The sequence below is a fragment of the Portunus trituberculatus genome, chromosome 12 (genome assembly GCF_017591435.1).
Source record: "Portunus trituberculatus isolate SZX2019 chromosome 12, ASM1759143v1, whole genome shotgun sequence".
NCBI lineage: Eukaryota > Metazoa > Arthropoda > Malacostraca > Decapoda > Portunidae > Portunus > Portunus trituberculatus.
Genome location: NC_059266.1, coordinates 3,968,039 through 3,980,538, shown reverse-complemented (window position 1 = coordinate 3,980,538; position 12,500 = coordinate 3,968,039). Strand labels below are relative to the sequence as shown.

The 12,500-nt window shown below is 41.6% G+C and overlaps 1 protein-coding gene and 1 long non-coding RNA gene across 2 annotated transcripts in view; both read left to right on the top strand.

Annotated features, from left to right (window-relative positions):
* The window catches only part of LOC123502873, a 9,177-nt gene extending 5,713 nt beyond the window's left edge, over positions 1–3,464 (top strand). The window contains exons 7-9 of the mRNA XM_045252158.1: positions 64–153; positions 514–741; positions 1,044–3,464. Coding sequence (XP_045108093.1) covers positions 64–153; positions 514–741; positions 1,044–1,424 — 699 coding nt within the window. The 3' untranslated portion in view covers positions 1,425–3,464. The remainder of the gene's footprint in view (positions 1–63; positions 154–513; positions 742–1,043) is intronic.
* Positions 3,465–12,374: 8,910 nt separating this feature from the next.
* LOC123502723 overlaps positions 12,375–12,500 on the top strand; it is a 569,074-nt gene continuing 568,948 nt past the window's right edge. Inside the window, exon 1 of the long non-coding RNA XR_006674202.1 lies at positions 12,375–12,458. This is a non-coding gene — a long non-coding RNA (uncharacterized LOC123502723). The remainder of the gene's footprint in view (positions 12,459–12,500) is intronic.

Below are 12,500 nucleotides of genomic sequence, written 5' to 3'. Positions count from 1 at the left end.
TTCATGCTTATGATAACATTACGGTTTAGCTGAAATCTCAACACCAATGTCTCTCTCCACCAGATGCTCTCAGCCGCCACTGACTTTGTAAAGCTGGACAGGAATGCATCTGAAGTGATGTACGTTGGCGCAGAGCTGCTCATTGAGTACACGGTAGGGATGTGCTTGTTACAATAGAAAATGCAAATTACAATATGTATCACTGTGAAGAAAAGATAATTTTATGCGTTAAACATTTTAGACCTTTTCTTTATTGTCAGTTGCACCGCGTCTTGTTGGTACACATCTGTGGCTGAAATTGTTTCTTTTCCAGTGATGCTCCATCAGCAATATTTTTTTTTCACGTGTGTCGGAGTAAATTCTCACTTGTAGAGTAACAGCCTTAAAATCTTGCCAGTGATACCTAACATGGAACTGTAGAAATACAAATTTATCTACGTTTTTCTGAAGAGCAATGATGAAGAGGAAGGCAGAAGGAATACAGTTTTATTGGGACTTGTTTGTAACCCGCAGGTGGTGAGCGTGAGCCTGACGGTGAACAACAGCTACACGATGGCGCAGGCTGAGGTGAAGGTGGTGCTGCAGCGACGCGTCGGCTACCCCATCATCTCCATCTACGTGCCCACCGTCATCCTTCTCATCTTAGCTTACCTCTCCCTTGTCTTTCGGCGGGACAATTTCGACACTCGCGTGATGTCCTCCCTCACGGTGCTGCTCGTGCTCGCCTCGCTCTTCACACAGGCAAGTCTGGAAGTTCCTTTATCCCATCATACTCATGGCCAGGCGTCGAGTGACACACCGCATGAATGTTCATGGTGTTTTTACTTTTCTTCAATCTTTAGTACTCTGAGCTACTAAGAATCTACCAGCAGTCAGGTCTTGTAAGCAGACCATCAGTGGATCAATAAATTTAGGACTAACGGAGAACACAAAACACAGTTGAAGTGAGTACTGCAAGTCACTCCACTCCTGACTGTGACTGCACCAAGCCTTGACTCCACTCCACCACATGACATCAATTTGTGTTTTTCTCTCTCTTTCAGACATCCACGTCGCTGCCCAAGACGTCGTACTTTAAGATGGTGGACGTGTGGTTGCTGTTTTGTATTTCGCTAATCTTCTTCGTGATCGTTTTCCACGTGACCATTGACATGGCCGCCACAGGGCAGCTGACCGGTGACTCCTCCAAGTTCTCTACCACCACACAGGTGTTTCCTTTCAAAGGGAAGGAAAAGATGTTCTCCCCGCCCCAGGCCCCCGAGCCCCGCAGGATGATGCTCGGCAAGTTATTGCCCACCGGGGGGAACAGTCCCGAGGAGAAGAAGCGCCTCCTCTCCGACAAATTGTTCAGACAGGCACTCATCTTTATCCCTGGTTATTTCATACTCTTCAACATCATTTACTGGATCTACATCTTCGCCTGAACGCTGCGTGGCCGCCTTCCTCCTGTCCCGCGACTCAACAGCGTGACCCACCACGCCCCTACCGGTGACCGTCTTCTGCCCTGCTATTCTCTTCATGACCTCCATTTATTCTTCTCCTCTTCCTCCTCCTCTTCTTCCTCTTCCTCTCCTTATTATTATCATCATCATCACCATCATCTTCATTTTGCAGTATATAGAACGGCAATGAAACATAACAGCAGCAAGCCTTTTGGTCCGAGTCTGTTTGTGATAAGCTTTGCTATCTGATGTTATATAATTTTAGAGACGGAAAATTTCGAAGGTTTGCCCATTCTCCTTCCTCAAATTAGCCTTAATGAGTCTATTTGTGATAAGCTATACCATCTAATCTTGATTTAGAGGATGTAAGATATCAAAGTCGAAGGCTCTTCCCAATATACAATCCTTCCCAGGCGAGGTTAGAATGAAAGAAAGACCATGCAACACAAAAAATGCCTGAATATCTTTTTTATAGGAGTGAGGTAAAAAAGAAAAAAAAGCAGTGTCGAATCACCAACAATACCTACAGAAAAAAAAAAAATCATCGTTTCAAAATGATACTGAATCTTTGGAGTCGTGCAACAATAACTCTACCTTTGCTGCGGATCAGTCTGAATGCATCTCTGATTTGTTTTTGAGGTCTGGAATTGTTATGGTATTGACGACGATTGAAGATAAAAAGAATCGAGAGATTAACTATCTGACTGCAGCGTTTGGCTTTGTTTGGCGAGAAGCCTCAACCAATTACCTCAAAACTTTCAATACTTCCAGAACTAATATTAGATTGTCTGGCTGCTCTCATCTCGACATTGTTAAGATAGACTTGTTTTCAATCCTTGTTCGTAGGAATAGTTTGTAATCTTCCGCTGATCTCTCTCTCTCTCTCTCTCTCTCTCTCTCTCTCTCTCTCTCTCTCTCTCTCTCTCTCTCTCTCTCTCACACGTTACTAAACATACTTTTTTCAATTCTGCTCACAACCATCAAGGAACGACCATCATTATGAGTTTATAATCAATACGTGTGTTATGAAGCACTTTGTTCTCTCACAATTGGTATTTTTAAGAACCACATTTCAAGAACCACAGTTTGATTTTCACTTATAGTTTTATTGCACTAAAGATGCAGAATTCCTATTACCAATGGATTCATTAACACATTTTGGAACCACCACCAACTTTTACCAATTCATCTTATAACAAGTTGAAATAAGAGGCGTTTGAGAATGCGAACATAAGTGCTTCTAGTTACCACCGGGCAATATTGACAAAGAAACTGAGGTCGCCATGGTACAGTGGAGCCATGCGCGCTTTGGGGTCAGAGGGGTCTCCAGGCGCACTGGTTCAAATCTTTGAAAATAATCATTAAGTTGTTACAAAAACCTCACCCTCATTAACAACTCAGTTATGAGACACGCTGCCTGTCACCTCCTTTCCGTCCTCAGTCAGCGGATGTAGTACTTCCCATGAAAACTCTCTCTCACACACAGACACTGACACTTAAATACAGTGTTGTATATATATACCAGTGTAACATTATTCTAAACTTGCATTGTATAATTTCACTTCATCTAAGTAAAAACACTCTATCAAATGTTAAAGGAGTGAATTATTTAATATAGATTTTGCTCCCTTAGAATATGCACAATGCTAGAAGAAAATGTTTGAACTTAATGTCACTTTTATCTGTAGTAACCACTATTAGAGAGCTGACTGATGCCCTGAGAGGACGCTGCTGCTCTGACCCGAGTCCTTAATACCTCACTGCACGGCCTCCTACCGCAGCAAAGCCTCGCTACGGTACATTAATCCTCAATCTCGTGCCTCGCCCTCGCCCTCACGCTAAGCATCTGCCGTGTTGGTATTACTATTACATAGAGTAATATTTATAGTTGTTAGTGATAGAGAGTAATAATATTCCGAATGCTTTATTTTTGTATGTAGTTTAATTGGTGTGATGGAAAAAAAGGATCTGTAATATTCAATAATACAAATTGATAAAATTCTATTTTTTTTCTGTGTGGAAATGGACAATACTCAACTCGTGTACGCGCGTATGTATGTATTGTGTGTGTGTGTGTGTGTGTGTGTATATATATATATATATATATATATATATATATATATATATATATATATATATATATATATATATATATATATATATATATATATATATATATATATATATATATATATATATAATGATGTTGCTTAACATTATTCCATGTATGTTTTTCAAGTCTTATAATTTATTGTAACTTGAAAAATATATGTAGATTGTTGATGATGTAGATTCACTTAACTTCATTTTCTATTGATTCTTGTTTACACATTTTTATGATTCGCCGTCATCACCCTGATTGCCGTGCCGCAATGTGTAGTAACTCACTACGTGCATGGTGAACTGCAAATCTTTTGAAGCCTTTTCTTCTCAACTATCAACTGTAAGGAAGTATATAATTTGAGTGTTATTCGTGTATTGCATTATTCTTTTTTATTACTCCTAGGCTTCTCGTTCTTCAGTGACACTCCCCTCGTGAGATATGCATTCAAATAACTGCTTCCCTTCGCCCCTTGATCACCTGTAACTTGATGTGTTGTGATGAGTAATGAAATGAACCAAGCGCAAGACTAACAGTGGCTGCAAAATGTCTACTTCATTAAAGACAGAAGGGTAGGGCAGTGTGCTGCTTACATTATGCTGTTTGTAATACGTGTGTGTGTGTGTGTGTGTGTGTGTGTGTGTGTGTGTGTGTGTGTGTGTGTGTGTGTGTGTGTGTGTGTGTGTGTGTGTGTGTGTGTGTTAAGTATGATCAGGATTGACTTTCCTTTGCAGCTTCATTATGATCTTCCATGCAATCAATCAGTTTATCTATACACACACACACACACACACACACACACACACACACACACACACACACACACACACACACACACACACACACACACACACACACACACACACACACACACACACAAATGCCTACTCTTACCTTTATCTCTCTCCACTACGCATATCCATTAATTTTCACTCGTTGACACTTTCATCGGCAAAAAAAGTAATTCTTGCACAGACTTGTCGGCAAAAAAATACGCATGTTAAATTGACGCTGACATGCTTTTATATACGCTTGGTCGAGCACTGCATACCTCGCGCTGACCTTTATTGACGCCAATGTTGTTAGTATTGCTGCTGCCGCTATATTGATCAGTGCCTCCTAAACATCGACTTTATTCATCACGTTCTTTGGGGACACTTGAAACGATCTATTATGTGAGAAAGAGAGAGAGAGAGAGAGAGAGAGAGAGAGAGAGAGAGAGAGAGAGAGAGAGAGAGAGAGAGAGAGAGAGAGAGAGAGAGAGAGAGAGAGAGAGAATTTTTCACTTCTACTTCCGGTTTCCCTTGTTTAAGTACCTCCTAACAACTTTGTATTTGGCTTTTGGGAACTTTTAACTCGAGTGGATGCTATTCCTATCCTCGGATAGTGGCCAGTATTCGAACACATGAGCCTGAAAACCCTCTCAGCTCCCGTAGCACTGTGCCACAAGTGTATGTTGTGTGTTCGAATGGAATGTTGGGAGGAAACAATGTAAGTTTATATTGAAAGAGATAGAACAAAAAGGAAGACAGCCAGAGGTAGTACGTGCGTCAATCATTGTACGACGGTAGCCGCCAGACTTATAAGTGGTGAATGAAATTATCTTAGCAGCAGAGGGTCTATCTTGTGGCATAGACCCCTGCAAGACATATAGCGGTGGTGTGGTTTGCTGTAAAACGCGGAAGAAATGACACCGTCTTTAAGACTTATGTTTATGTAGAAAAGTTGTAGATTCTCATTGGTCCCTATTCCAAAACGCTTAAGACCCTCACAAGAACAAACTTCGTAAGTCTACAGAGATGGTTTGTCCGACTATCACGTGATAAAATTACTGTTAATTTGTCTCTCAAGTAATAAAAACATCCGTGGAAACCTCATTAACTCCCACTGCAGAATGTTGAACCTTTATTGATATCATGAAAACAACCGTGGAAACACCATCAATATCTACTGCAGGGTGTTAAATGATTACTAGAATCATGAAAATATCCTTGGAAAATCTCCGTAACCTCTACTACAGGCTGCTAAACTATCAAAACAGTAGTAAAAACATATTTGAAAACTCAAGTAACATCCAGAGCATACTGATGCACGTTGTCAAGACAACGATTCGAAGTGTTGTAGGACTCGGTTGGTAGTTAAACAGTCATCTGGTAGCGGAGTTGCAAACGAGTGCGTGATGAGAACTACGCTTTTTAGTACCTTGATAAAAAATTATTGTTAGGTTAATATTTCCACTTCCGTATAGAATCAGTAAAACAGTTACCATTCTTCGTATTGCAGGCAAGACTTGACTTGTTTCCTTTGTAATGTCTCATGTGACTAATGAACTTACTAGGCCAGCGAGTGTGTGGCCATATGGTGGCAATACTACGTAGAGTAACTGGCGTGCCGCATGCAGCCTCCTCAAGGCCATTGTACTTTCATGCTCATACACTGACGGTTATTGTTCGTGTGAATATAAGTGAGTATTACTTTATATTTCACTTGTTTACATTTGATTTAGCGACGAGATGCAACAAGGCTTGTGTAAATAGCGGGGGTAAACCTGCCTCTCTTGATAATATTAGGCATGAGATTGTTTACAAGTCCTGAGTCAACGGCGGGAGTACGTGTGACTCCTGAGAGAACAAACATCTTGGTGAACAGGGTGACAAACTCGTGTGAGCGCCGGGAGTGTGCTTGTCTCTCAAATATTCATCTGTGTGTGTGTTTATTTCACTTCTTAAGAGCGTAGGAACACACACACACACACACACACACACACACACACACACACGTGGCTTCCTTGCTGTTGCTCACAAACTCTTAATAAGGTATCAGTGCTTAAGAACGAGATCTGAATGTTTTTCGTTGTTAATTTTGAGAAGTACGTATTCGTATTTTCTTTAGCAGCTCCTTCCTGCCCTTCAGTGCCCGAGGAGTTAGTTTAATTGATTCTTGTGGTGAAGATAAGAATAGCAATATACTAGCCCACGTTAGTGAATATTACGTGACAACCGATCATTGTTGTTATTGCTTGCTACTACTACTACTACTACTACTACTACTACTACTACTACTACTACTACTTCTACTTCTACTACTACTATTACCATATTGCTGCTATTACTACTTCCATAAACCGCCTCTGATTGCTGTTAGTTCTAATATCGTATTGAAAACGAAAGAAAATATTTGAATAATCGCATCGTTTATTAATGAATCTTCTGAGAGCTCGCCAGGTGCCTCTCGTCCTCTCGTGCTGATGTCTTCGTGCACTGACGACACTCGAGGCCATGATAATTATTTGCGTCCTGCTGTGTGTGTGTGTGTGTGTGTGTGTGTGTGTGTTTTACCAGCGAAACTACCACGCTCTTGAGAAAATTCCGCTGATACGTTTGAACAAGATGACACAACTTGATCGCCAAAAGTCTGGGATGATGTATACACGATATGCATCACACATAACATTATAACTTCCACAGTAATATAACGAAAGAAGACATCGACAGCAAGATATCGTATATTTTCTTAGTCCCTCCCTGAACACAATATAATATCAAAGTTATGCATTACGCGAAGAAAACAAGGAAAAGAATTGTTGAGTCTTTGGTATCACTTCTATATTTGCATTGCGTGATTGTGCCGTGACGTGTCAGGTGAGGGAGGCACAACAGGCGGGCGTTGTTACTATACATTTCAGCGGTGGACAAACGGTGTGTTTTGCAGATATCTCCTAAACGAATCGTTGGATGAGTATGATATTTCAACACTACCCTGAAAATCCGTTCGTAATTTATGGTTAACATACCACAGTGCTATATGTGTTATGTGAGGAGTTTACTGAGTGATATTACGCCTAATCCAGTCATCATATCAAAGGTGTTATACAGAATCGGACGAGTGTGGGGTACTCGTCTAACCCGTCCACCACCACCACCACCACCCTGAAGAATCCCCAGACCACTCCTCTACCCCAGTATCGCATGACCCTCTTCCCCGCTTCCCTCTTCACCCCTATTCACACCATCAGCCTTCCACCTTTGATTTTTTTCCCTATTGTAATTACATACGTATAGGTATAATAGTTACATACGTCAGTATGTACATACATATCATACATTAATGATATTATTTAATACAATTGCTGGTATATGTGGACATGAAAACCAGAGTGGGTCAAACGACCGTGAAAGCAATAGCTAATTCCGCTGTTAATGGCCGTATAGCTGGATAATAAGCAACGTATCTAACAACAAAATAATATTATATATAAACTGGACCACTTTTTATGATCAATAGGTAGACAGTACGCAATAAGAGTATCAACTTTTCCTAACAGTAGAAGGTCCAGGTCACAGGTAATTCCAGCACATCATGTTCACATGGTTGACCATAACGACTGCAAACATGGCTCTTCTATATACTACACGTAAACGTGCTGTTGTACAGTAATTATCAACGTGAACCACTTCTTGCCTTCATGAAATTGTACCATACTCGTTAATAATCATATCTATACATACACACTTACAGAACATTATAATGTATAAATACAGTGGTGGGAGAAGTAGGGAGGGACACAGGAGTGAGGGAGGCGAGGAGCTAGGGAGAGGAGAGGAGGGATAAAGAGGGCGAGAACTTCCGAGACGGGGGAGACGTAGTAGTGGTTAGGAATGGTTTGGGTGGGTGTGTGGGGGACCACACTTTCATTCGAATGTGTCAACATGACTCGTCGGCTTTGTGTTATTTTTCACGAGTAAACTCCTCACATAACACATATAGCACTGTGGTATGTTAACCATAAATTACGAACGGATGTTCAAGGTAGTGTGTTGAAATATCATACTCATCCAACGATTCGTTTAGGAGATATCTGTTAAAAACACCGTTTGTCCACCGCTGAAATGTATAGTAGGTTGAGGTGTGCTTCTAGCGTGACCGGAACTTCACTTTTAGTAGGATCTAATTGAGATCTACATGGCGTGCACCTTTGCCTTTTTTTTTCTCCACCTTTGCCAATTTCAGATTCATGAGTGTTGCATGGCCAATATTTCTCTGCATTCTTTTGTATAACTGCTGCTTCTGTTGTTATTGTTGTTGTTGTTTTTCTGCTGCTGCTGCTGCTAATATTGGTACGACTACTGTCTTTACTACTACTGCTGCTGTCACTACTACTGGTATTGCTACTACTACTGTTATTTTACTACTGCTGCTGTCACTACTACTACTATTACTACTGTTACTACTACCACCAGTATTACTATTACTATGACTACTACTACTACTGCTGCTTTTAATACCACTATTACTACTGTTACTACTATTACTACTACTACTACTACTACTACTACTACTACTACTACTACTACTACTACTACTACTACTACTACTACTACTACTACTGCTACTACTACTACTACTACTACTACTACTACTACTACTACTACTACTACTACTACTACTACTACTACTATTACAACTACTACCATTTCTGCTCCTCTCCTCCTCATTATCCCCCTTTTCTTTTCTCCTCCCCCTAATCGACCCATTACTACCACTATTCCCATTGCCACCACCATCACCCCCACAACAGCCACCAGCGCCACCACTAAGGCAGACCAATTCATCCGGCCCCTCGTCCCTGCCTGCTGTCCTCCCTCGCCCCGACCCATTAAAACAGTCAGTCAAGCTTTCTTTCTTTTTTATTTTTCCTTCCCCACTCGCTCCCCAGGTGTGGTTTATTTATTTGGTGGTGCTGCACATCCACAATTTAATCCATTAATCTTCCAGGCACGGATAAAACGCATAATTTAGCGGCTACTGGCATGTCGAGTTTTTTGTGGAAAATAAATGGCATGTCACTTTATGGTTGACAGTTTCTCTTAGCAGGAAATTGCGAACCCTTTAGGCCAGATCAATACTACTTGAGAGAGAGAGAGAGAGAGAGAGAGAGAGAGAGAGAGAGAGAGAGAGAGAGAGAGAGAGAGAGAGAGAGAGAGAGAGATAGTAAGGATGGTTGGCTTGTTTGTTCGAGTTTGTTTACTCAATTGCTTCTCTTGACTCGTTTTAACTAATGCATAGGAGTCGTGTTTTGGGTCCAGGTTGTCAATTTTTTTTCTCTCTCTCTCTCTCTCTCTCTCTCTAGGACTTCTTGTTACCTAAGGAACTGTTCCCTTGATACTGCAGTTGCCCAACACCTTCTCCTCTCCCTCTTTCCCCTCCTCCACTAAGCCTTCATCTCCACCATTCCATCTTTGCCTTCCACCCCAGTAATCCCTCTCCACTCTTCCCGACAGTTCAGCCTCACCATTAATTCTTTTCTCTACTGTCCAGTCACATATTCCATCACCACCACCACCACTACCACAAAAACAAGAATGACCACCTATTCTACAACCATCACCATCACCACCACCACCACCACCGTCACCACCACTACCACCACCACCACCACCGCAACCAAGATAATCGTCAGGACCTTTCATGATTAGTTCTTTCCTTTCCTCCCTTTCCTTTTCTAGTTTCTTCACTATAAGTTATTGAAATATGGTATTATCACTACTACTATCACCACCACCACCACCTTACCACTACTCAACCATCACTACTACTACTACTACTACTACTACTACTACTACTACTACTACTACTACTACTACTACTACCACTACTTAAAATGTATTCATGTAAGATATAGTCCCTTATGTTCATCTCCTTTCCCTTCTTCTTCTCTTTCTATTCCTCTTCTCTACTCTTCCTCCACCTCCTCTCCACTTCACCTCTATTCTCTCCTCTTCTACGTATACTGATAAAAAATGAGGAGTTAGTTTCATGCAGTGTCTGAATTGCATGGCCATTTAACTTCTGTCAACACGTCTTGTATTTCTTCCGTTCCCTCCGCAATGTGAACGTTATTTCCTTTCTTCTCTGTTTCCTATTACTCCTTGTCTTCCTCCTATCTTTCTTTCCAATTACGCAATTTTACCCCTCTGGTCGTTAAGTCGTTTTCGTGAAGTGTCCTTTGCATGTCTTTCTTTTGTTTTCTTTTATTTGTGTTTCCTCTTCCTTACTTTGCTTAATGGAATCGTATTAGCCAACTAGTTTGTTCATCTTTTGTGTTCCAATTTCTCTAATCGTCTTTTTCTATCTCATCATCAGCCTTATTTATTCTCTTGTTCTTCTTGATCTTGTTCTTCTTGTGCTATTTATTATTACTCATATTCTTGCTTTTTTTATTTATTTATTTATTTTTTTTGTTATGTACTGTACACGCTAATGTTACCATGAAGTGACGTGAGGTTTTCCTGGTACTGAAATACTCAAATACATTCCACCACTCAGTTTACAATGTTTCAATCGTAAATTTCCCACCAGAGGAACCGCGCCTCACGTTGGGAAGTTTTAAAGATAGTTCGATAGTTTGGTTGTTCTCTGGGAAGGTGATGGAGGCGGTGGAGGGAGAGTGAGTGGGAGGCTAGTGGATGGATGGAGGAGGGCATGGGAGGAGAGATGAGGGTGGTGGTGGTAGGGTGGAGGGATGGGAGATGGTAAAATAGGGGGTAGCGGGATAATGTTGCGGGTGTTGGGAAGATGGGGGAAGGATAGGGGGGGTGTGGAGGAGGGATAGGGAGAGAGGGTGGAGGAAGGATGAGAAAGGAAGATGGAGGAGGGATGTCATGGCAGGAGGTGGTAGAGGGGTGAAGGAAGGTGGGGGAAGAATAGAGAGATAGTAGAGGAATAGGGAAAAAAAAAAACCTGTGAAGATGTATGTAGGGGGGAGAGTGAGGGAAATGGGGAGAGAGGAGATGGTAGACGAATGGGGGATAGATGAGATGGGGGAAAGAAAAAGTGTTTGTATCAGTTTCATTTTACTATTTTTATATCCATTTTCATATATCGAGGGAATAAGAAAGAGGACATGAAAATATAAAGATGCATTTTACGTAAGGAGAAACAGTCTTGGATAGGATATTTTAGTTTTCTCGCAGTTATCTTCATTTTATCATTCATTTCATCCTTCTGTGGCTCTTCCCACATGTCGAGGCCAGAGAAGAAAACACGGGAGGAAAATATAAGAATCTGCACTAGGCAATACATTTCTGGTGTATTTCTTTTTCTTATTTTATTCGTACTGAGATTTCTGTGGTTGACTTGTTACTAAGCTGCCATTTCCTTCATCTCCGCTGCTTTCTCTGCCTCCACCTTCCTTCCTTCCTCCTCCTACGTCTCACCCACTCCCTGTGCTCCCTCTTCTTTCTCCCCAACATCCTTCTTTTCCCTCGTCATTCACAATTTCCTACGCTTTCCCGTCTTTTTTTTCTCTTCTCTCTCTTTTTCCTTTGCCATTCTTTTTATGTTCCCTTCGCTCTCTTCTCCCGTAGTCTCTCCTATTCCGTTCTTTACTCTCACATTATCTCTTCTCCCGTTCTCTAACTTCTACCTCCCCACTGTCTCCTCTCCCTATTCCCTCTTACCCCCTACTGCTCCTTCCTCTCCCTTCTCCTCCTGACCCCCTCCTTCCCTGACACATCCTCCCCCTTCCTCCCTCTTACCTCTCTACTCACTCCCATCCTCTCCCATTCCTCGTTATCAGGTATCCAACTGCGTCACATTCACACCTTGTCAATATATACACCACACTCACTCACTTTAATACACAGCACACCGATTTAATAAACTCGTTGCAATCACACACCGAGGATGGCAATGCAAAGAAAACGAGAGAGGGGGTAAAGTGGCGTGGTTCTGCGCTTCTCGGCATGTTAGCCAATCACAGGCGGCGGAGCGGGTTACGTCAAGAGATGTAACCAATCAAGCACGTGAAAAGTAATGTGTCCTCTGGCTCTCCTCCACCTCCCAGCAACAGGAAAGCAGTCGCAGTTGATTCAGCAGTGTGTGAGGTGGTGTGGACTTCTGATGTCCCCGATCTGGTAATTATGAGAGTATTTTAATGTTACTTATGGTTTGAGGTG